Genomic DNA, 26,228 nt, shown 5'->3' with positions numbered 1-26,228 from the left:
CATAACTGTTTTAAAAACTTTTGATCTGACTCAGCATGTACATGGACCCACACACAATCATGGACACACTCTAGATTTACTTATCAGTAAGGGTCTAAACATTTCATAGATTGTTATTAAGGATGTAGCACTGTCTGATCATTTCTGTGTTTTCTTTGATATATTGATCTCTCCTGCCATTGAAGCTAGATCTGTGTCTGTCAAGAAGAAATGCTTAAATGAGAACACTAGTGTACTATTTATGAAGGCTATATCTTTAACACCAAGTATATCTGCTGACTCTGTTGATTTTCTCCTTGATTATTTTAACTCAAAAGTTAAAAGTGTAATTGATGATATTGCTCCTGTGAAAGTCAGGAAGAAGAGTGGCAGACAAAAAGCACCTTGGAGAAACTCAACAGCAGTGCAAAATATGAAAAGACAATGCAGAAAAGCAGAGCGCATGTGGCGGAAGACAAAACTTGTAGTCCATTATAACATCTACAAAGACAGCATCCATGCTTTTAATATGGAACTAGGCAAAGCTAGACAGACTTTCTTCTCGAATATCATAAACAGCAACTTAAACAACACACGCACTCTTTTTGCGACTGTAGAGAGACTGACAAACCCCCAAGCCAGATTCCCAGTGAATTGCTCTCAGACAGCAAGTGCAATGAGTTTGCTTCTTTCTTCTCTGAAAAATCAATAATATCAGAAAGATGATCAGCACATCCTTGAGTTGTTCTGGGGTCAGACAAATCAAACCACAACCTGAGAAAGTAGTTACTATGTCTGATTTCAAAGAAATTGATGGCAAAATTTTGGAAGAAACCGTACAGCACCTTAAAACATCAACCTGCTCCTTGATGCACTTCCCACATCTTTTTTCAAAAGTGTGTTCAACTGTTTAAAAGCAGATCTCCTAGAAGTGATAAACTCTTCACTTCTCTCTGGGAGTTTTCCAAACTCCCTGAAAACTGCAGTTGTCAAGCCCCTCCTGAAAAAGAGCAATCTGGATAAGACCATATTAAGCAACTATAGACCGATCTCAAATCTGCCTTTCATAGGCAAGATCATTGAAAAAGTTGTCTTCAATCAGCTGAACAAATTCTTGAACTCAAATGGATACTTTGACAATTTTCAATCTGGTTTCCGATCGCATCACAGCACAGAGACAGCTCATAAAGATAATAAACGATATTCGCTTAAATACTGATACAGGCAAATTATCAATACTGGTACTACTCGACCTCAGTGCTGCATTTGACACTGTTGATCACAACATACTTCTTGACAGGCTGGAAAACTGGGTGGGGCTTTCTGGGATGGTCCTAAAATGGTTCAGGTCATACTTAGAAGGGAGAGGTTATTATGTGAGTATAGGAGACCATAAGTCTGAGTGGACGCCCATGACATGCGGAGTCCCTCAAGGCTCAATTCTTGCGCCACTCCTGTTCAACCTGTATATGCTCCCAATGAGCCAAATAATGAGAGAGAACCAAATTGCTTACCACAGCTATGCAGACGACACACAGATCTACTTAGCCCTATCACCTAACGATTACAGCCCCATTGACTCCCTGTGCCAATGCATTGATGAAGTTAACAGTTGGATGTGCCAAAACTTTCTTCAGTTAAACAAAGACAAAACTGAAGTCATTGTGTTTGGAAACAAAGATGACGTTCTCAAGGTGAATGCATACCTTGACGCTTAGGGGTCAAACAACTAAAAATCAAGTCAGGAATCTTGGTGTGTCTCTACAGTCAGACCTTAGTTTCAGTAGTCATGTCAAAGCAATAACTAAATCAGCATACTATCATCTGAAAAATATTGCAAGAATTAGATGCTTTGTTTCCAGTCAAGACCTAGAGAAACTTGTGCATGCTTTCATCACCAGCAGGGTGGATTATTGTAATGGACTCCTCACTGGCCTTCCCAAAAGACCATAAGACAGTTGCAGCTCATACAGAACGCTGCTGCCAGGATTCTGAGCAGAACCAGAAAATATGAACATATCACACCAGTCCTCAGGTCTTTACACTGGCTCCCAGTTACATTTAGGATTGATTTTAAAGTATTATTACTGGTATATAAATCACTCAATGGGCTAGGACCTCAATATATTGCAGATATGCTCACTGAATATAAACCCAACAGATCACTCAGATCATTAGGATCACATCAGCTAGAAATACCAAGGGTTCACTCTAAGCAAGGAGAGTCTGCTTTTAGCTTTTATGCCAGCCGCAGCTGGAACCAGCTTCCAGAAGAGATCAGATGTGCTCCTACAGTAGTCACATTCAAATCCAGACTCAAAACACATCTGTTTAGCTGTGCATTTACTGAATGAGCACTGTGCCACTGTGTGTCCGACTGTTTGTACTGTATTTTATTTTATTCTAAACTGTTTCAATTATTCTTATTTTTTTATTCTTATTTTAATCTCTTCTATGTAAAGCACTTTGAATTACCATTGTGTATGAAATGTGCTATATAAATAAACTTGCCTTGCCTTGCCTTACGATTCCTCTGTTTTGCGTGCCATTTCCCAAACCATCGAAACTTAAGCAGTACTTGAAAATGCTTGTAGATTTATGAGTGCCTTGGAGTGATCATACAGGGCTAAGAGCATCATAAGAACGCAAATTTATGCAGACACCTGCAGGATAATTGCGAAATTACACCTAAAACAATGAAATACCTATAGCTTTATGCTAAGACATAAATATCAGGATACATATTTTTTATTTATTTTTATTTAAACTGACAAGGCTAATAATAATAATAATGATAATAATAATAATAATTATTATTATAATAAATAAATGCAGAAAATAGTCAATATGGATGAATAGATAAATAAATTATTTAACAAATGTAGTTATTTTTGTGGGTGAGTTGGTAACAGCAAAGTGGTTGCATGATTGTTGCAGATTACATTAAATGATTACATAATTGTATACATTAAAATGAGAGAGAGAGAGAGAGAGAGAGAGAGAGAGAGAGAGGAAAAATAAAGTAAATTACTTTCTGATGCACATGAAAATCATCCGTATATTGCAGGGGTACTTAATAGGCAAGACTCTTCGATCCAGACCGAGATCTACATCTTTGTGCTACTTATCTGACACTTGGCTAAGTGATTGTGTAAGCATACATGAATACACACACACACACAGAGCGGGAATAGCACTGTCTTCATAGAGGTAAAGTTTTATGTAGCGCTATGCGTTTATTCCCTAGCACTGATTGCGCTTTATTTCTCCTCTCTGCACGTTGCTTCTCTCTATGCTATAGACATGAGGCGCCACATAAAGCCTAATTTACTGTACGTAGTTGCAAGCACAGTTATTTTAACAATAGCAGCGGTGACACAACTGCAGATACTGGCATCTTTTGCTTATACACACTGAAGAAGCAAAATGAAGCACTCATCATCTGTCTGATTTGTGATTCAGATGGTTCATCTAAGTTAACGTGCTGTCTTTAGACTGTAAATATTTTGTGTCTAAATTTACCTTTATTAATCAGCATGTTATGAGCCTTTCATAATAATAAACATATTTTTGTTCTAATTTTGTGAAAATGAATCAGAGATGTCGTCATGGCACAAAAATTGGACTGCTGTCATATAGCTACAAAACGAACTGTTGATCTTATCTTTATATATTCATGTCATCAGTGCCTTGGATATTTTAATCTTTTAGTGGAAGATCCCTCAGACCCCACATCATTTGGCTCTCTCTGGGCCTTCAATGTCCTCATTCCTGCCCAGTTTTGAAGAGACTATTTTGACTGTTTAGGATTTTTTGTTCTTTACAAAGTACTATTGCTGCCAACGTGGCAAGTTATAAAAACTATTCAGAAATATATTTTATATAATTTCATAGCCATATGACACCATGTTAGCTACAGATCAGTTTAATGTCAGTTGCTTGTCAGCTTCTTGTCAGTTCTTCAGTAACAAAAGAACATGTAGAGAACACAAGAGCCCACCCCGATGATGGAAGGTTTTTTTTGCTGTCATGTTGGATCCTTTTTTCCATTGCTGGAACCATTAACTCAGCACAGAGTCCTGACTGTCAAGGGATTAATGACCTCCCACTGGCAGACACTAATGCGTGCTTCCATCTCCCTCACACCTGAAAATCACTGGAAAAATCGCCTATTGTGGTGCTGGCGGAAGCTACAATAGTATTTGATGTTTGATTTTCTAAGGATGTGAGATGCCTGTACTCCATTAAGAGCTAATGTAAGGACTAATTGTTCAAACCAGAAGAGACTGAGTACTGAGTGCAATGAGCAATTATAGCATTTGAAGCAACATTTTATGACAAGATAATTACACCCTTGTTTTGCTCCATGGGTCGGGCTTTAGCTCAGGAGGTTGTTTACCATCAAACCTTGAAGAATTCTCTTGATTTAAGATATTAATGTGGCACTGAAGGTGACTTGGCTTATATTAAGGAAAGCTGGATCCTCACTGTGATCTTTAAAAGATATTTGCAAGCCCTTAATGAATAAGCATCCCAGTTTAGAGAATGGCTGTCAAAATGTCTGCTCCACTATACTCCTCTTCAACAACCTTAGTGATATTTCATCATAAACCTGTTTGTCAGCATCAAGGTCACCTTATTTTTCCTCCATCAGTGCAAGGTGAGATTGGGCTTTGCTGTCGCCCTGTTGAGCAATGTGAGCATGCAAAGTAAACACCGGTGGGCCTCTCGTCTCCAGTTCAGCATATGGTCTCTGTTGGATCATTTTTGCATTGAGATTTGCTCCACATCGTGCCCTTAATTACATTTTTGATCATCGCTCCGTTCCATTTAGTAATGGAGGGACAGCTGTACAGTCTTCCCTACACAAGAAGTGACTCATTTTTTTGAAGGGCACATAATTGTGTTTCTATTTCACTCTTAAATGGAGGAGTGGGTGAAAAAAAACAAAACATTTTTCATAGGCTCTGTGTAGGTGCATTGCAGAGTAGTGTGGAGATTTTAAACCCTCTGACACTATTTTACAATCTTCAATCAGTGCAATCAATCATATATTATAAACAAGTTTTGTCTGAGACATGCTAAGTAAGCAATCTACTCGATGGTACGTGTTAATTTGTTAAAAGAAAAAAGGTAAAAACTTTTAAAATTGACAATTGAGTCATACTGACCTGGCACTGAAATCACTGTCCTGGTGTGTTCAAACCAGAGGCTTCAAGAGCGTCAAATCGACCAGGGGTCATTCATTTTCTATGGCAGCCAGCGTCCCTCGACAGCGCGAAGTGGCGCATCCATGGCCGGCACGTCTTGGCCGTTTGTGGCTGTCAGAGTAAAGTTCAAGCGTGGGTAAAATTATGGTAATGAGCTTTGACGCGGTTCGGCGGCAACCTATTGGTGTATAGAAGTGCTCAGCTCTAGCGAATTCTAGAGAACACAACAGTGTAAACTTTGGTTCCCACCAAACAATAGTTCTGAAGACAAAATGGAGGAAAAACGTATTATTGCCGTGGGCGGGTTTTCCCATAATATACGATCTGTCCCTTTTTGCTTACTGGGATATATGTATTTTATTTAGTTTATTTTGGTATCAAACAACCATAATTTTAATTACTTTCTGTCATCGATCGATTTCTTACTTTCACATTTGAAAGATATCATAAGGATATACGCTACTTGTGATAGGTCAGCAAAAAGATACCGGTCGGCTTGTATGCTGTTGCAAACCCTAAATCATGGCAGTTCATGCAAAGAATTAAATCTTTTTATCTCAGCCTTTGGACTTCACAAGTTGTAAACAGCCACTCCTTAAATTCTATGGTAAATCAATCAAATCTGTGTTCACAACCATGACTCGCCATGGACTTTGTTCAAAGTTTCGAGAAATGATATGCGCCTGTCTTGTTTTGGGGGGAGGTTGGGTGGTTTATTTTAGGCAGTATGGATCAAATGTGGGGGACTCGAGTCGCAAATTTAAGGACTTGTGACTTGCTTGATTAAATGAAGAAAATTACTTTACTTGACTTTAACTTGAGAACCATTGACTCGACAAATAAATGTTTTTTATTATTATTATTTTCTATAACTTATTATAAACAGTAATGAAATGTGTTTAAAAAAAATATTGCGACATCAATTAAATCATCTGCAAAAATGTAAGCCCGCCAGCTCCACTGATCTTCATCTGCGCAGTTAACGCTGCACTCACAACATGCCAATATGATGAATTGTCATATTGATGATGATGATGATTGTCAAGATCCCGAATTGGACCATTTGAATTAAAAAGATTTGCCATATGCACAATATGCAAAGCAAATATATCCGATACAACCACCACAACCTCGAATTTCACAAGACATTTAAAAACCACAAGGAAAGGTAATTAAATAATTTCATTATCCAGAAAGATTAATATTTAAAATTACTTTTCAAATGCTTGAGGGTTGTCAGTAAATAAAAATTATTCACGATTAATCTCATGTTTTGTAGCGTGACAAGTTTGAAATGACCCGACCTTTCCTCTAAATGTGTGTGCCTTTTCTAAACCTTCTCAACAGTCAACAATATACCATAACCATTTGTTGGCAAAATAAAAACATAACTGGCAGATTTGCAGTCACAATACTTTATTTAAAACATGACAAGTGTTTGTGACGACATCCAAGTGCTCTCATTTTGATTATGACTTCTGAAGACTTTAACTAAAGCCCTTGAATGCAATACCTTTATGAATATTTTATTTAAATGTATCTCTGAAGGGAACTGACTGTATTCAGAAAAGTTTTGATGGCATTTTCTTTTCATCTTACCTCTGTATAATGCCTAATAAAGTATTGTTTATAAGTGCAGGGCTGCTTTGTGTACTAACGTTACCAGGGAAACGGCTATATTTCTGCTGTTCCATAAGCGCCACCTACTGTCAGAGAGTGAATTTGCATTTTCATTCAGCCCGTCTGCCATTTTTGTTAGATCAATGTGAAAATCTGACCGCATTTTTACACAGCATACACGCAGTGTTATACATTTTAACCGGTTAATTCTAAGGTATCTAGAAGTATTTACAGTATTTTTAAGTACCCACGATTAAAATACTGTACATGTTCATTAATGCAATTTACTAATATATATATATATATATATATATATATATATATATATATATATATATATATATATATATATATATACACTCACCTAAAGGATTATTAGGAACACCTGTTCAATTTCTCATTAATGCAATTATCTAATCAACCAATCACATGGTAGTTGCTTCAATGCATTTAGGGGTGTGGTCCTGGTCAAGACAATCTCCTGAACTCCAAACTGAATGTCAGAATGGGAAAGAAAGGTGATTTAAGCAATTTTGAGCGTGGCATGGTTGTTGGTGCCAGACGGGCCGGTCTGAGTATTTCACAATCTGCTCAGTTACTGGGATTTTCATGCACAACCATTTCTAGGGTTTACAAAGAATGGTGTGAAAAGGGAAAAACCTCCAGTATGCGGCAGTCCTGTGGGCAAAAATGCCTTGTTGATGCTAGAGGTCAGAGAAGAATGGGCCGATTGATTCAAGCTGATAGAAGAGCAACTTTGCCTGAAATAACCACTTGTTACAACCGAGGTATGCAGCAAAGCATTTGTGAAGCCACAGCACGCACAACCTTGAGGCGGATGGGCTACAACAGCAGAAGACCCCACCGGGTACCACTCATCTCCACTACAAATAGGAAAAAGAGGCTACAATTTGCAAGAGCTCACCAAAATTGGACAGTTGAAGACTGGAAAAATGTTGCCTGGTCTGTTGAGTCTCGATTTCTGTTGAGACATTCAGATGGTAGAGTCAGAATTTGGCGTAAACAGAATGAGAACATGGATCCATCATGCCTTGTTACCACTGTGCAGGCTGGTGGTGGTGGTGTAATGGTGTGGGGGATGTTTTCTTGGCACACTTTAGGCCCCTTAGTGCCAATTGGGCATCGTTTAAATGCCACGGCCTACCTGAGCATTGTTTCTGACCATGTCCATCCCTTTATGGCCACCATGTACCCATCCTCTGATGGCTACTTCCAGCAGGATAATGCACCATGTCACAAAGCTCGAATCATTTCAAATTGGTTTCTTGAACATGACAATGAGTTCACTGTACTAAAATGGCCCCCACAGTCACCAGATCTCAACCCAATAGAGCATCTTTGGGATGTGGTGGAACGGGAGCTGCGTGCCCTGGATGTGCATCCCACAAATCTCCATCAACTGCAAGATGCTATCCTATCAATATGGGCCAACATTTCTAAAGAATGCTTTCAGCACCTTGTTGAATCAATGCCACATAGAATTAAGGCAGTTCTGAAGGCTAAAGGGGTCAAACACAGTGTTAGTGTGGTGTTCCTAATAATCCTTTAGGTGAGTGTGTGTGTATATATATATATATATATATATATATATATATATATATATATATATATATATATATATATATATATATTATTGTTATACAATTCATGTAAAAAATTAATGTAAAGATATGTATATAAGTTCATCTTTTCAGAGCAAAATACGGCTGGGTGATAAAACGATATCAATATTTATCGCGATAAAAAAACTCCATGATATCGACGATAAGCTTTTGAGTCATTTTCGATATATAGCCTGTGTTCTACATCTAGAAAATTTGTTGCTAAAAAAGCTAGCAGTTTGGCTTACTTATCGTATGTTTCCATTGGCGTGTAGTGAGCAGATTTGAGAGAGCGCTTTCAATTCCTTCTTATGGAAGCCGAGCGTCAAGCAAATTTATCTCTTCAAAAGGAAACACCTCATTTATTAATCCAGTCCATAAAAGCAAAAATACACATTGTTTTAAAAGTAAGCTTCAAGATGTAAACATTATACATACCAACTTTATTTTAGTGTGACAAAATCACTTATTTTTTTAAAGGTGTACTCGGGCTGGGAAATTTCAAACATTAATTACTGCGTTTAATAAAAATAATTACACATTTAATGTTGTATCCATATTTCTTTTACTTACCGAAACTTCACGCGATAGGAGAAAGATGTCTCAAATTGTTCCTGGCAGGCTACTCAGCCTTACAGGCTTTGATTAGGATGGGGGCGGGTTAGGGCATCTGCTGCCTGACAGGAACAAACCCAGGCACATTTGTACAATGGGCGAAACTTCACTAATGCCTTTCCCCACTTTCTGTGGCTAAAATTGGCATATATACATTTTCAGGAGGTACACGCTCACACAGAAACTGATTGTTTGAATCAGTGCATGCTTATTCACTATACATGTCATGGGCATAATAAACACTGGAGCGGATTTAATGTACAGAGAATGAAGACATCATCCACAAGCAGTGAACCAGGCATGCAGGAGAAATGGGCACATTTCTGTTTATACGTCTTGAAAAGGTGATGATGTTTAAGTACCCAATCCGAAATTTAATTTTTCTTTCAATAAAGTTTTATCTTTCAACTCCTATGGCTTAATTTCGAAAGTCAAGCAGCGATGATGTGGGAGAGCAAATGATAAAACACTAGTGGGTCTTTGCTCATTTATTCAGACATGTCAGTTATGTGTACAATTATAGGTCAATTATATTTTTAACATCATCGATTCAGATACATTTTAAACTGGTAATGCACATAGTGCAATGTTATTCATAACATCCAGACTGTATAAAGGTATGTCATAATTGTAACACATTGTAATAAATAAAAAAGCACTATAATGTGAATAAATATAGTCTATATTTAATATACTAATGTTAGTCAATAAATAACACCTCATAAGATTATGAAGCACAGACTTTATTCACACCACCTGACTGCAGTGTAAACGTATTAGTCAATTACACTAATATGCTTCGGTCACCTTCTGAGTTAAAAGCAGCTTTTACATTTATACAGACGGATCATCACTGATGTATTGTATTTGTACACGCATTTGTAACTTCTGAATGAGAGATGTTTACGGTGATATACCGCTGGACGTGTGTACTTGCCATCGTTTTATGGGTGTTTTTCCATTCACCTCCGTTGTTTCCTCAGCTGATGGTCACACATATGGCGGTTGTGGGAAAAAAGGAATATTACTGAAACAGGTCAATATACAATATTACAACTTTGTTTTCATGACAATGAAATCCTGTAATATCCAGTATTGGATATAATTTTGCATACTGTCGATCATTTAGTAATCTAGTAAGCGATTGTAGCACACTAAAATCATGTTAACACATATTGATAACCATTTCCATTGTAAGTGCCTTACTTTAAATATAATATTTGCTTTTGTTAAGTAAAGGGAGTTGAAATGAATTTTTTTGGTAATCAACGTTATACCACAAACCTGTTAACTGAGCTTAACTTGTATTGAACCCGGTATATTCCTTTGAATGTATCATGACTAATATGTTCCTCAAAGGTGTCATTTCACAGGTAAGAACTTGCTCATTTAGCATTTGATACTGTGAATAAGAGCATTGCTGGTTTGTGCAATTTGAATATCCTCTATAGCATGTTGCCATGGCAGCAAAATCATATTGTAGCCCACTGTTAAGTCCAATTGCAGGTTTATATCTACATAAATTTACTTGGATGGTCAATAAAGTGGTTTTCCTACTAATCTGAATATCCTGACAGAGAAGCTAAATGGCTTGGGACAGGCCATGTTTCCATGCTCCGCACCATCCATCTTTTCAGAACGGCCTAAACAATTACAGATTGAGTGAGGGAGAGCACAAATGCTTGTGGGATTATCCACGAACAAAGCCATCAAATGAACACAATGTCACATTCCACATATCAGAGAGAGATCCCCACGAGCTATTAGAGTGTCATAAAAATTAATCTTTGGTGCCTATATTGCTGAGGGAGATCCTTGTTGCCTTTTTAATTTCAAACTAGGGTTTGTAATGACAGAGCTGACCAATTAAGATCCTTATTTGCTCAAAAACTTAAACCCTCAGCATGACCTTCTGAACTTCCAAACAGAGCTAAAGCAGGTTTTCTTTGAAAGGTTTCCTTGTGAGATCCTCATGAGGTCCCAGTTCTTTTGATTTACCACTATAAAATATACACCATACCTAGCCTTGCTAGATCATTCTGAAAATTACTCTAAGACCTGTGATCACTTGTATAACTGACAAATGAATGATTATAGCCGATGTACCTTTTAAAAATATGTGTAGTGATTTGTAATCACTTCTAACTAACAAATCGATGATTATAATCTTTAATCTTGTATGGTAACTTCAAGGTTCAAATGGATATTATACCCTGACAATCAGGTTTCTCATAACGTGTAATGCATTATCCATGCTGTAAAACTAATGAATTAACCAGTATGATTTGTAACCAGGTATTTTCATGTTTTGTTACTTACACGTATAATATTCATGAAAGAATGTCATATTTATTATGTAAATAATTGCTTGTTTACATAGAGAATGTAGATGAGAATGTCATCTCTCTTGTACCATTTCAATATATAAAAGTTCATGATTAAACATGCACTATTTTTGAGCGGGAGTTTGTAAGAATCCTCCACATAGGATCATAAATCAACTTTTGAAAAGGATAGCCCAGTCGACCTTGTGAGTCTGGAAAGTCACTTCTGATTGGCTCAGTACACCTTTTGGGTTCGGCCAATGTCAGTTCAAAACTTTCCTACCCATGGAAGAACTCCTCTCTCTTCTCTTGATCTTCCTCTTCTTCTGAACTTCTCTCTTGCAATGCTCTTTTTGGAAGCAACTCTTGCTGCTTCCAGATCCTTCGTGCCATGTAGAGTCCAAGGAAAAATCGGGACATGCATAGTCCCGAGGAAGCCTCTCACTCTCTGCTCTATGGTTCACACACCCAACGGGAGTTGCGAGTCCTCCTCGTGGAAGGCCTTGCTTCAACCAGACAATAAATATCTGCGATCATAACATCAAAAACATTGATGGAACGAACTTTCGACAAAGAGCCAAAGAACCAAGCAACACAAAGAACGCAATGCAAGGAAACACAACAACACGCAAGTACATCTCCAAGACTTTTGCTCAAAGTGCTGGTGTATTAGTTGAATACTTTGGGTAATCCAAATACTTTGCAAATCGATTTAGACTCGAAGAAGGATAAATGGTTCTTAAGGAATTGTCAACAGACTCCATAAAGTTCATTTTCACTGTATTGATCATTCTGTCACTTTACTCACCAACCTGTTCCATGTTTTATGTGTTAGATTAGTTTATGTTTAGAATAGCACTAATGTTGTCTGTACTCAAACGATAATTTGACTGTGGTATATTTTGATGAATAATCTTATCCCTCTTTTTAAAAGATTTTGCTTAAAAGCTGTACCTATATGTAATATTATTTTCAATAAGCCATGAGAATAATATTATTCTCATGGCTAATGAGTGAATTAATCATAATTCCCTTATTAAAGCTAATTCATTGCAATAGAAATTGTGAGCGGATACAACAAGACGTTGTATTACGATTTTAATGGTGGAGAATTTTTATTCAGACAATTAACTAGTTTTTTGTTATTTATCTAATGGTTATTTAATGGTTGTCGAATGCAGCTAATTCCATTATAAATTTCCTTACATAATAATGTAGAATAAGGACAGTTTAATTTAATTCCTAGCTCACACATACTGTTCCTACATATAATGGTGGAGGTACATGGGCACTTTAGACAGTACTGTGTACATTTATATAACCACATTTCCTACATGCTATAGACACATAATTTCTTCTGCATTTTCCTCTCTTAGCTCTAATATGGCATTTTTGATCGAATTTGAGAGTATGTGATTAGTCAGCTCAGACAACACCTCTAACAGTCACTGTATTGTCATTCAGTTGAATTTTCATGGTGGACTGTATTTTGATATGAAATGAGTTAATTATTTTTTGCAGATTTAATGTGGTCTATTGAGTGGGAGTGAAATTCAAGCAGCCTTTATTTTATTTAGAGCTGTATGCAATGGGTTGTTTGTTAAATTAACCTGTTGAGTAAGTCCAGAAATTCCTTGGGGTTTGTGCATGTCAACAGGAGAGTCAGGTGGTCTTTTGAAAGGGGAGTGGAAAGAGGGGAAGAAGACATACCAAAAGTCCCTCATCCACACCACTGGCCTCAGACCTCCTTCAATTGTCCAGTTTCATCAGGTCAAGACAGTGTTTTTTTTGGGATCCACTCCCTAATGACTTTTAGATCACACTACTAGAAAAGAGAGAATCTTAGATGGTAAATACAATATAATGGCTATTAGGTGTGGGTCTGTGGGTTCAATGAGGCATTAATCATTAGATGTATTAATAGGAAAGCTTGGTTTAGTGTGAAATCAACGCCTGCAGACCTCTACAGAACACCTGCCTCCTCCATGCTTGTTTGTATTATTAAATATTCTAACTAAGTTGGTGATCCTTCCAGCTACCAATATGTAGTCTATGTAGATCTGCAATAAGCAATGTGAATGGTTCTTTTGAAAGGATGAAAAACATCCTTGTTTAATCTGAGGCTATACACACTGAAAGGGAAAGACACACAGATATCCATACACACAGCGTGGTTAAATATTTGTCTACAAAATGCAGCAAGAGTGCATCAAGATTTACATAAATACATTGCACTTGTAACTCTTAATGGGGGCATTCTTTATCAGTTGGCATCTAGCCGGAAATTTTTTTTTAAGTGACAATTTTTTTTATCCCCCTAGTGTTTCATTAAAAGTTAAAGGCTAATTGAACACCAGACTTGTATGACAAAATAAGGCTTTATTAAGTGGCCACCTCCTTAAATTCTTGTAGTGGCGTTCTCTACAGCAAGAGCATTGCATTTTGCAAGCATAGGTTATTACTTTCATTCCACTGTACAGGCAAGTTGAGCAGCCTCACATTCCTGACACATCATTAAGAGCTGATAAAAATGTTCTTAACCAGACAGAAAAAGGTCAAATGGAAATTGGGTATTTCCTTGCTATTTTTGTATACTAAAGCTATATGGGAGCATGCTCTATCATCACAGTAGTGTATGTAGATTGCAGAAATGTAACATTTATAATAAACTATATATATATATAATTATTGTATTTTTTTTACTATGCAAATGTCTTGTTTGATGTTTCACAAAAACATTTGTCTTAAGATGGTTATTTATATCTGCTACATTAGTGTTTTAAAAGGAGATATGCTATTTATACTCCCAAACATTCCTTTTGCAAATAGAATAGAAGAACAGGGAGCCTCGCAACAGATGGCATGGCCCTCACAGAGCCGCCCACTGAACATCGAGTCAGTCTGGGATTACATGTAGAGACAGAAGTAATTGAGACTAAATAAATAAACATAAAAAATATCCTATCCAACATCCAAGAAAAACTGTGTCCAGGTGTAAGTAGGAGAATTGGTGCTGTTTTGAAGGCGATAGTGTTCACACCAAATATTTATTTAGCTCTTTTTCTGTTTTCTGGACTTTGTGTGACGTTAATTGATTCATGAAAACTATTTGTGTCATAATTTATTTTAAGAAATCCTCACTTTTTCACAAGTGCCTAAAATGTTTGCACAGTACTGTGTGTATATATATATATATATATATATATATATATATATATATATATATATATATATATATATATATATATATATAAGGGCTGTCCGAAGATAACATTTATCAATCAAAATTAATCTCATAATTTTTCATAGTTTATCGCGATTAAACTCAGATTTTAAAAGTTGTAAAATTTGACTCTATATATACTTCATGTCATAATGCATTTATTTGTTCTTTGGAAAGAACAACACAATAAGACAAAACATTACAGTATGTAACAAAAATGCTTCACTCCATAGTATAAATACAGAAATGTATTCAAATAGCTCCAATAATGTTATTTGAGTAACATTAAACATTTCCCAAAGTGTAAGTGGGATGTTTATGCAATTCAATGCGCATTAAACCCTCATTTAATATTAATAAGTCAACAGGCTCTCTTTTCACTTTAGATATGGAATGCCCTTGACATTTCAGGGCATCCAGCGCTGCATTGAACTCCATATGAAAAGCACGTATTGTTCTGATTTTAGCGGTGGTACTTCCAATATAAAGATAATTCTGACACTTCAAAAACTCTGCGTCAACAGGTACAAAGTTGAAATTTGAGCGGAGCATCAACAGGGAGAAAAACTAGCTGCACAGCAAACTTGTAAGAATTTACATGCTTATGTGGTAAAATGCTGACTTACAAAAACCCATGAAGGACTTCAGTGAAAGGTTGTGAAAAGAGGTTCTTTCTCCAGCACTTGATCATTGGCACAGACTCTCTGTTGTGTGTTCGTGTGTAATGTCCCCACTAAACACATTGCAAAAGCCCTGCCCTCTAACAGTATTTACAACTCACATGGATCTGAATAAATTGTCAGAATCTAATGTCAGTTTGGTACATGCCTTAATTGTGAATATGAAAAATAAAAGCATTAAACATTTTTTCATTAATCACATGCGTTACATTAATATATATTGGATATACTGCACACACACACACACAGTATAAGCAAAAGAGGATATGGTGTTTGTTGTTCTGGTGCATTTAATGCTAGGCTTTTTGCTTCAGGTTGAGTGATGTTGTGAGAAAATGATGGAATTGCTGTTCATAGAGAAAGGGAGAGTTTGTGTAGCTGTTGGGTCTTCTCCAGACTGCCACAGCCCTTATACTCTCCATGTGTTAAGGATCTTTCTATCCCACCTCTCATTGTGGCCAAGAGAGTAAAACAAAATTCATGATTTTAAAGGTAGAATTAATCACGTCCAAGCATCCAAGATGTCTGGTTGAATCCCAGAATACATGATCTTCTCATACTTATGGAAGCTTAAAATGTTCCTGTCATTCCTCTGACTTTCCTCCCTCTGTTTTTGTATCCTTAATCCGCAAGAGTTCTACTCCCAAATTGACCAATGTGTTTGTCACCACTGTATTCCTCTTTCTATGTGAAGATGTCTTGTAACTACACATTTTTGCTGGTGACACAATGCTGCTTCAGATATCTCATCAGTAGACCTTTGTTCTTAATACAACACCATACAGCACAGATTAAGGTGAATAGATTGGGTCAATATATAGAACATGAAAGGCTGCTCTCTGCGTATGTCTTTCCTTTTCTGTTTCTCTTTCGTGTAGTTACTTGTGTGTCGAGTTGGAATGCAGCCTGTTGTGCTTGGTTGTCAGCTCGTCCCTGCTGAGCACTGTGTCCCTATTAAGGATCTCCTCCAATACCATCACAACCGTCTCCCTCTGCTTCAGTCACCTTGACACCAGCCCCCCGGCAACAGCCTCTCAGCTATAGATGTGACTGCCGTTGTCTGGAGGCAAGCAGCTCTTGTTAGCCTCTAGCGTATAAACACATGAATAATGTTTTGGTGCCTCTACTTGATTATCATGAAAATAGAGCTCCTTCTCTCAGGGCTTTCTTCTGTTTATAAGGTAGACTCTTGCTCCTAATATTACTCATAATATTTCGTTTAAGCACATTAAGATGGACATCTGCATTGTTTTCCCAACCCAAGACTTTTCCAAGGCCTGAGCTCTCAAACATCTCCCTGCTCTTTGTCTCTAGGCCAGACAGGACTGATTTGCATGGCTAGCTGCTGTCTTCCAAAGTGAAACGATTCTTTTTGATATGGCTGGATGCCGTCTTTGTTGAATGATGAAGTGGCCTGAATGAGTCAGGAGTTTTATGGGAATATACCTGGAAGATAATCCTGTAAACCATTGGTTCTCAAAGTATGGGGCGGAGGAATTGTAAGTGGGGAAGGAAGACTACCCCTTGGTGACAATATGCGGAAGAGCCAATCTGCGTAATTTCTATTTCTTCTTATGTGGTGTCAGGTGCACTCGCTGTGCTGCACTTATGTAAACACTGATGTTCTCACATACATGCCAGACTTTAATGGGTGAAGTGGGAGGTTTCAGTGAATTAACACTTACATTTCGGTCTGTCCTTCACACAACACTATCATATGGCTTCAGTAGACTGGGAATATAGCACACGAGTGATATGGACAACTTTTATGGTGCTTTTATGTGGTTTTGGAGATTGAGTCTCAGTCACGATTCTCTCATCCCTCAATCTTGTGTTTATGCATGAAAAAGTCATATTGGCTTGCAGTGGTGGACGAAGTACACATACCATGTACTTGAGTTAAAGTAAAGATACTCAAGGTAAAATATTACTCAAGTAAAAGTAGAAGTGCTACCTTTAAACATTCACTTGAGTAAAAGTACAAAAGTATTTGCCTTCAAATGTACTTAAGTATCCAAGTACTATGATTTTTTATGGCCATAATGTCCTATTATAATTTGTCACAAGACTCTTGCTTAACTCAGTCTACATGAAGACTAATGTCACTCTTGGCACACCAATCTATTAATAAAATGACATTAATTAGTCATATATATATATTTGAATTGAATACATTTTTTGTGTGTTTAATTTTGGAGGGAAGGGGACTGTTCCCATAAGGTATAATACATTTACACTATTTAATGTATATATTTTTCTCGAGTGTCTATGGTCATAATTATTAACATCCTAATGTTATGATACATTCACATAAACCTGCACAACACCATTAAATATATATACAGTGAGGAAAATAAGTATTTGAACACCCTGCTATTTTGCAAGTTCTCCCACTTGGAAAACATGGAGGGGTCTGATATTGTCATCGTAGGTGCATGTCCACTGTGAGAGACATAATCTAAAAAAAAAAATCCAGAAATCACAATGTATGATTTTTTAACTATTTATTTGTATGATACAGCTGCAAATAAGTATTTGAACACCTGTCTATCAGCTAGAATTCTGACCCTCAAAGACCTGTTAGTCTGCCTTTAAAATGTCCACCTCCACTCCATTTATTATCTTAAATTAGATGCACCTGTTTGAGGTCATTAGCTGCATAAAGACACCTGTCCACCCCATACAATCAGTAAGAATCCAACTACTAACATGGCCAAGACCAAAGAGCTGTCCAAAGACACTAGAGACAAAATTTAACACCTCCACAAGGCTGGAAAGGGCTACGGGGAAATTGCCAAGCAGCTTGGTGAAAAAAGGTCCACTGTTAGAGCAATCATTAGAAAATGGAAGAAGCTAAACATGACTGTCAATCTCCCTCAGACTGGGACTCCATGCAAGATCTCACCTCGTGGGGTCTCAATGATCCTAAGAAAGGTGAGAAATCAGCCCAGAACTACACGGGAGGAGCTGGTCAATGACCTGAAAAGAGCTGGGACCACCGTTTCCAAGGTTACTGTTGGTAATACACTAAGACGTCATGGTTTGAAATCATGCATGGCACGGAAGGTTCCCCTGCTTAAACCAGCACACGTCAAGGCCCATCTTAAGTTTGCCAATGACCATTTGGATGATCCAGAGGAGTCATGGGAGAAAGTCATGTGGTCAGATGAGACCAAAATAGAACTTTTGGTCATAATTCCACTAACCGTGTTTGGAGGAAGAAGAATGATGAGTACCATCCCAAGAACACCATCCCTACTGTGAAGCATGGGGGTGGTAGCATCATGCTTTGGGGGTGTTTTTCTGCACATGGGACAGGGCGACTGCACTGTATTAAGGAGAGGATGACCGGGGCCATGTATTGCGAGACCTTCCCTCAGTTAGAGCATTGAAGATGGGTCGAGGCTGGGTCTTCCAACATGACAATGACCCGAAGCACACAGCCAGGATAAGCAAGGAGTGGCTCTGTAAGAAGAATATCAAGGTTCTGGCGTGGCCTAGCCAGTCTCCAGACCTAAACCCAATAGAGAATCTTTGGAGGGAGCTCAAACTCCGTGTTTCTCAGCGATAGCCCAGAAACCTGACTGATCTAGAGATGATCTGTGTGGAGGAGTGGGCCAAAATCTCTCCTGCAGTGTGTGCAAACCTGGTGAAAAACTACAGGAAACGTTTGACATCTGTAATTGCAAACAAAGGCTACTGTACCAAATATTAACATTGATTTTCTCAGGTGTTCAAATACTTATTTGCAGCTGTATCATACAAATAAATAGTTAAAAAATCATACATTGTGATTTCTGGATTTTGTTTTTTAGATTATGTCTCTCACAGTGGACATGCACCTACGATGACAATTTCAGACCCCTCCATGATTTCCAAGTGGGAGAACTTGCAAAATAGCAGGGTGTTCAAATACTTATTTTCCTCACTGTATATATACATACATACAGACACACGCACACATATATATACACACACACGCACGCACGCGCGTACACACATACATAGAATATATATATATATATATATATATATATATATATATATATATATATATATATATATATATATACAGTATATATATATATTCTATGTTATGGGAGCAGGCAATTTCCCTCCAAAATTAAACACAAAAACGTATTAATGCAGTGTTTCTGCTACTCCCCAGAAAAAAAATGCTACTCATTTTAGTGTCAACATAATAAGCAATGTACATTATGCGTCAATATTTACCGATAATTGCTGCAATAATAGCTGCTGCTCTCTGCCCCGCTTAAAATCATTGGCAACGCAATTTGTTTGGAACTATTGAGAGCTACACGAATCACGTGACCGCGCGGTGGCGAGATCATTGTCGCAACCGTCTATGTTCGCAACTCTCATATTTAACGGCTCTGGGGTGCGTTTCCTGTACAACGACGTAACTTGCTGCTCTACTACCGTAGTATGATGCACTGTTGAAGAAATCAACTTGCTAGTCACAACTGTTTCCCGAAACCGTATTGTCGCAAATTGGTTGTTCAACCACGTTGGTTAATGACGTCACACATGTGGTGGAGTAAAAACTACTTTTAATGAATCTGTTTGCGATCGAATTAATGCTAGATGTTTTGCTATAAATTACGGACATGTCATCTGAGGACTATCTCATATTTTTCTCAGTTATTTGCTTTATTTCCAGATTCAATCATAGGCTCGTTCTTATGCACTAGAGCACGTTCACACATGCGCACTCTTCAAAAACGGTGCTTTAAATCTATTGACAAACTAAAAGACATAAAGGACATTTGTATGTCTTCTAAATAAATGATACTGATTGTACTGAATGTCATCTTGCTTATTTGGCTCAAGATAATAATTTATTAAGCACACATGTTATAATAACAAGAAACTCTGCTTCTAACCACAGGTCGAGAGCTGTCGTTCCAACCACACAACTCTGCGATGCTGTTTGCGAATGTTCGTTGGAACGATGGTTTCGGAAACACCGACTCGTTGAACTATGATGATAACGACGGAACTTGCGACCATAGTTGGCTAACGATGCTTTTGGGAAACGCACCCCTGGTTCAGCGCTTAGTAGATGCCGCCAAGGCAAGTTCAAAACAAAGCGCGGCTGTACTGTGATTGGTGGCTCGTTTGACCAGTTACGTTTTTATCCACTCATAAATAAAAAGGAACGACTGATTTTGAAAATGTAGTAGAGTAAAAAGTAAGATATTTGACTTTGAAATGTAGTGGAGTTAAAGTAAAAGTCTCCCCAAATTTAAATACTTCAGTAAAGTACAGATACGCAAAAAAGCTACTTAAGTACAGTAACGAATTACATTTACTTCGTTACTGTCCACCACTGCTGGCTTGGAAAGAGAAGGATGAGTAGATAACAAATGTTACGTTTGGTTGAGCTTTTATACATTAACATTGCTCCTGCAAGCACTTTGACTTTTGTATTTATTCTGTTTTTGGATGTTCTATAAGTATATAAAAATAGCTAAATGTTATATACTTTTATATATATACTTCTACAAAAAAAAGTTTTTCTAGTTTAAAAAAAGGGGCATGAAATGAAAAAAAAGGAGAACATCTGCTGTAGCCTGAGGACATCTATAGGGATGGGACATGAGTGTCAAATGATCAAATAGATGTCAAAGAGTGTTGAATTGAGTGACCTGCTACAAGCATTGCATTTTAAAGATGTTTTTAAGATCAAGTTAAAAATAGTCCAACATTTAAAATCCCTGCCTTTTGATCCATTCTGCTGCTCTCCATCTAGAAGTTTTTGAATGCATAAACACATCCATTGTGAACTACCCATAAGAAACGTTTCTGATCTGATAAAGCCGAAACATGCATAATTATACAGGGTTTGAAACAGATTAGTCGTTCAGACCACACGCCTACTAATCGAAAATATGTGGTTTTGCATATTCCCAAGAGCCACTCCTGTGAAAGTGGATATGGAAAACAAAATCTAGCCAACTCAAGAAGATGTGGAGCATGTTTGAAATGCTTATAGAAATGTCACTTTGACTCAATAATCCACAGGGCGGGCCAGGATGGTTTTGCCCTAATTCCAATCCTGTAAATGTCGACACATATACAAATCACTCGCAGGCCAGCCTGGAGTGGACTGTTAGTGCAACGAGAGATAAATATATGGGGAGGCATAAAGAGAGGGGCAATCTCTGGAAAATCAATTCTGACCTTCAGCTTGTTTAAATTAGAGGGCAAAAAGAGGGATTGTTCGATTACTGAACACTGACCCGATGATATAGAAATGCTGGGTCAAAACAACATTGCAGTTTCAAAGACAACAGAGGTTTTGATGTCAGGGTATGAGCATGCCCAGGCAGAATTTGCAGACATGTTTTTTTGCTCTGTCTGCTTTTGTGCCAAAAAACTTCTGGCTCAAATCAATAGTGTTACTTTGGGTTGGGACTACCTGTTTCCTGAACAATTGGATGGGGGAAATGTTTGGAAGATGTGTTTGAATGTGTTTTTTTTTTGTGAATGGGGATTTTATTGTGAGGAAGGGACAACTTGGCAGAGCAATTGTTTGTATTTTGTATGGGCAGATAAGAGGAAAATTTACTAACCTTGTTTCAAAATGGCTTTGGTGTGAATTCCATTTAAAGCAATGTATTTTTTGCCTAAACCCTCCCAAGCCCCATGTACTAGTTTCTGGTTGATTAAAGCAAAGGCTAAAACTCATTCAATATTCTGGGCTTATCGTCTACAAGCACACCCGGCTCTCAACACTGATTAATTGTTCCATTGTTCATATCAACCTTGACACACATATCCATGATAATCCACCTGAAATGCAAAAATGTACTGCAATTATACTGTATTTATTGTGTGTGCGTTTAAAATATTAACCTTTTGAAGGTATATGATTACTGTTCCTACACCTTCTACTGCAAAAGCAAATTCTTGCACCGATGAAAGCTGACATGGCATGGAGAGCATTTTAAAATTCATTGGTTGCGTCCAGGCATGCTTAATTGTTTTCATTATAAATGAATCGGGGTGTGCTATTAGTCAGGCTCAATGCCCCTGCCACTTCCAAGTTTAATAATTCAATTATTAAAACCCCATTTAGTAATTCAAAATGCTAGCTCACAAATTTCTCCTGTTGTATACAAATATATAAAAAAGCTACTTTTTACAGAGTCTTCCATACCACATGTTGATGTCCGTTTGTTTTTATAAAGCAATAAGGCATTACATGCTGTAATGCAATATTGTAAAACCAAGTATAATGGTAATATCAACTGTCATCTAATCAGATTTCAAAGTTGGTGAATAATATTTATATACAATATTAATATCTTGATATTATTTTTTGTGTCTTTTGCAGGACTTTCTGCAAACCCTACCGATTTGGAAAAACGCTACACAGTGTTCGGTAAAAACTTCATCCCTCCCAAGAAGCCCAAGACCTTTCTGCAACTTGTATGGGAGGCACTACAGGATGTCACCCTCATTATTCTGGAGGTGGCAGCCATTATTTCCTTGGGTCTGTCCTTCTACCACCCACAAGGGGAAGGCAAAGATAGTGAGTATTCAATCACACTGTTTGAACATGTTTGGGTAGTATTGGATTAGAGCTCAGAGAATGCTTTGGCTGAGCTTTATCAGAGACTAGTCCAATGCTATGTGTTTTAGTGCTGCACAATTAATCGTATTTTAATCGCGATCATGATTTCTGCCTCTCGCAGTTAATTAAGCATAATCGTCTGTGATTTTAGTGAGTTAGCAAAGAGAGGTTATCAGCACGGTAAAGTTGCAAATTGTTTTTCATTTTCTTTATAGGCTTTTCATTTTAGGCTGTGTCTATGGATGATAGACCAAATCACAAGCTCTTTTATAGAAGGCTTGATAAAATAATTAGGCTTCCTTCAAAATAGACACTTGAGAATGTATAGCAATTCTGCATGCTCAATTATTACAGAAATATGTTACTGTTAACCTATATAGTACTGTAGGGTATGGGAATATAATAATAATGTGAATAATAATCTTAAAAGAGGATGGAAGTGTAAACACTTTTCAGAGTAACTGTTTCTATTAGCAGTAAATAATGGCCAAAATATACCTTAATTTTGGATAAAAGGAATAATTTACTAGTTTGCAATTCTAACAACTTGTATAACATGAGAGCTACTGTTTAATATAATTTTATGTTTTTTTTAGAATCAAGATCTAAGCTGTGGCAACAGTAGTTTTATTTTTATTTTATTTTTCAAATTATGCAGTCCAGTAATTTTTTTTCTCCAAATAACAGAATAATCGTGATTACAATTTTGAGCAAAATAATCATGATTATCATTTTCACCATTATTGTGCAGCCCTAATCTGTTTTGATCTAAACTTTTTTTGTGACACAATGTTTTCCATCTTATGTTTATTTCTGGGTTCATTTGGGACTTTTGACCATATGCACCACTCTGAATCTTGAATTTGGCTGTGACTTCAGGCTTTTCCTAATAGCCATATGGCTCAAACTACAAGGCTGACCTTAGAAAATCATAAATTTCTCAAGAAGGAAATTAGGTCAATGAAGTGTAAATCTGTGATGAAACATGTTTCTGGACTCCTGACAAAACACGAGCATGCATCTGCTGTTTTAAATTGTTTTGTTTCCTAAAGGTCTCAAAAGGTTATACAAACCTCTTTAAAGGTTATACTTGGCTTAGGCTGGTTAAGTGCAGATTTTGCATTACTTGATATTTCAAGAATATAAAGGGCTTTCTCTCTGTGTTTTTATTATTCCAGACTGTGGCCAAGCATCTGGAGGTGTGGAGGATGAGGGTGAGGCTCAGGCAGGCTGGATTGAAGGTGCTGCCATCTTGTTCTCTGTCATTATCGTGGTGCTGGTGACTGCCTTTAACGACTGGAGTAAAGAAAAGCAGTTCCGTGGGCTGCAGAACCGCATCGAGAAGGAACAGAAGTTCACGGTCATCCGGAAGGGTCAGGTCATCCAGATCTCTGTGGCTGAAATCGTCGTGGGAGATATAGCACAAATCAAATACGGTGAGAGTTCACGTCTGCAGAATTAAAGGGAAGAGGAAATGTAGGATGAGCACTATTAGAACAGGATTAGTTTTGTAAATGACGTTTGAGTTACAATTGTTAACATAGAACGTCTTTAATTGCATCTACTGACACAGACGGGATTGAGGTCTCTGAGGTTTTTTCTAAGACTGGAGCTTCTGTTGTCTGAATGTGGCAGTTACAGAAGGTCTTGTGCTCTGGATACGTGAATCACTAAACCCACTTAAATATTCAAGACTTGTGTGGGATGATGTAACGGGTATAGGACGGGCAAGAAAGAGGCGGGAAATGGCTGAACAGTCAACATAAATTTTAATGTAAAACACAAACATAAAACAAACAAAGACACACATTCAACGTGGCTACATGCATCTCTTTTATCTCAAACCGGCGCCTCTGGCTACCCTTTAGCTGATCAGCTGATTCAGTTCTGGCCATGCATCCTCATGGCCCAGCCTCACCCTCCTCCTTGACGCAGATGGTTAATGTAAGGAATTTAAGGAGTTCTATTAAAGCTGATTTGTGTAATTTTTTCAATGTTAAATTACTATTTCCTGTCCCTCTTTAATATGCAGATTAAACTATGAATAAACATTTATTCCCATTTCATGGTTTGATTTCTCCCGAAAAGTGTAAATGCTGACTCTATGGCGGTTGCAAACATTTATCTGTTTGTTTGAGCAGTCTGTCTAGTCTGACACAGCAACATTGGCTCAACCTGTTGCGTAAGTTTGAGTTGGGACTATCTGTTTGTTCAACCACTGGCAGATGGAGTGTGTATTTGAAAATCTGTTTGAATTTGAAGAAAAATCTATTTTTGCAATTCTATTTTTCCAATTTGTTGGCAACACAGCTGGACTGGTAATCTGGCATACCGGGCATTTTCCCAGTGTGCTGATGCACTTTGGGTCTGATGAGGGGCACACTGGCCATCGGGAGAACTGAGCGGGTCGGTGGTACGGCCGCGAAACGTCCCGAATGGGCCGCGATAAGCTAAAATGAGCCGCCATGTTATGCAGAACGGACCACAAACCTGTGCAGAAAATGACAGCGAACACCCCCCACAAATTTTTGCTCTTATTTCTTGCATAGAACCTGACCTGGTTGCCAGTGATGAGAAACCCAATGACTTTTCATTGACATTTTAGTAGCAGAATAAATGTCCAGTCCAATAATTGGTCCCAATTGTATATTAAATAAAAATAAAATGTGGTAACATACACCGTATTAATTCATTCTCATTTTCATATGGATTTCCAGTCAGTTGCTTTAAGTCTCTGAAGCCTTATTTACAACATAATTCATAATGGACCATGGTTAATTTTGCATCGGACATGACAAAAGTAATACCTTGTGCTTCAGGAAATTAGTCAGATAAATTCAGTAACCATTGACTGATTCATAAGTGTTTTTAATTCACTAAAAAGAGATGGCTGTTTAGACCACACTGGTTGCGCTGGAATTTTTGCGCTGTAGCCTCAGTATCGGTGTTGCAGTGCCATTGAATTATGGAGCAGGAGACACTGTCATCTTATTTTTTGACGGCGTCCCATGCAAATTAGGTTAAGAATGCACATTCGGGAACTGTGAATAGTACCAAATGTTATGAAATCATTAAGTTCCTCATACTTAAAATAAAAAAAGGGAACTGGTTCTGAATAAGATACCCCTTAATATGTAATCTGTTTAAAGCATATATTTAAGGAAAGGTCCATTTATTTTCCAGATGGTGATAGATTTTTCAAAGGACCCTGTGTTAGGTAAATCTTCAGGAAGAACTAGTCTTATCCACATATGGTTTAAGACTTTAAACTAATGCTAACCTTATTGTAACTGTTAATTTGTCTCCACAGTGTGATTGATTTAGATGTGAGTTGTTACCTTATAGTACTGACTGT

The 26,228-nt window shown here is 37.4% G+C and overlaps 1 protein-coding gene across 4 annotated transcripts in view; it reads left to right on the top strand.

Annotated features, from left to right (window-relative positions):
• LOC127632828 (plasma membrane calcium-transporting ATPase 3-like) overlaps positions 1-26,228 on the top strand; it is a 112,134-nt gene that overhangs the window by 46,394 nt on the left and 39,512 nt on the right. For all 4 annotated transcript variants that reach the window (XM_052111627.1, XM_052111625.1, XM_052111628.1 and 1 more), the window contains exons 3-4: positions 22,634-22,831; positions 24,052-24,309. In XM_052111627.1, coding sequence (XP_051967587.1) covers positions 22,634-22,831; positions 24,052-24,309 — 456 coding nt within the window. The remainder of the gene's footprint in view (positions 1-22,633; positions 22,832-24,051; positions 24,310-26,228) is intronic.

Source organism: Xyrauchen texanus, chromosome 39 (assembly GCF_025860055.1).
Source record: "Xyrauchen texanus isolate HMW12.3.18 chromosome 39, RBS_HiC_50CHRs, whole genome shotgun sequence".
Classification (NCBI taxonomy): Eukaryota; Metazoa; Chordata; class Actinopteri; order Cypriniformes; family Catostomidae; genus Xyrauchen; species Xyrauchen texanus.
Note: the sequence above shows the minus strand (reverse complement) of the source record. Positions and strands in the feature narration are given on the sequence as shown.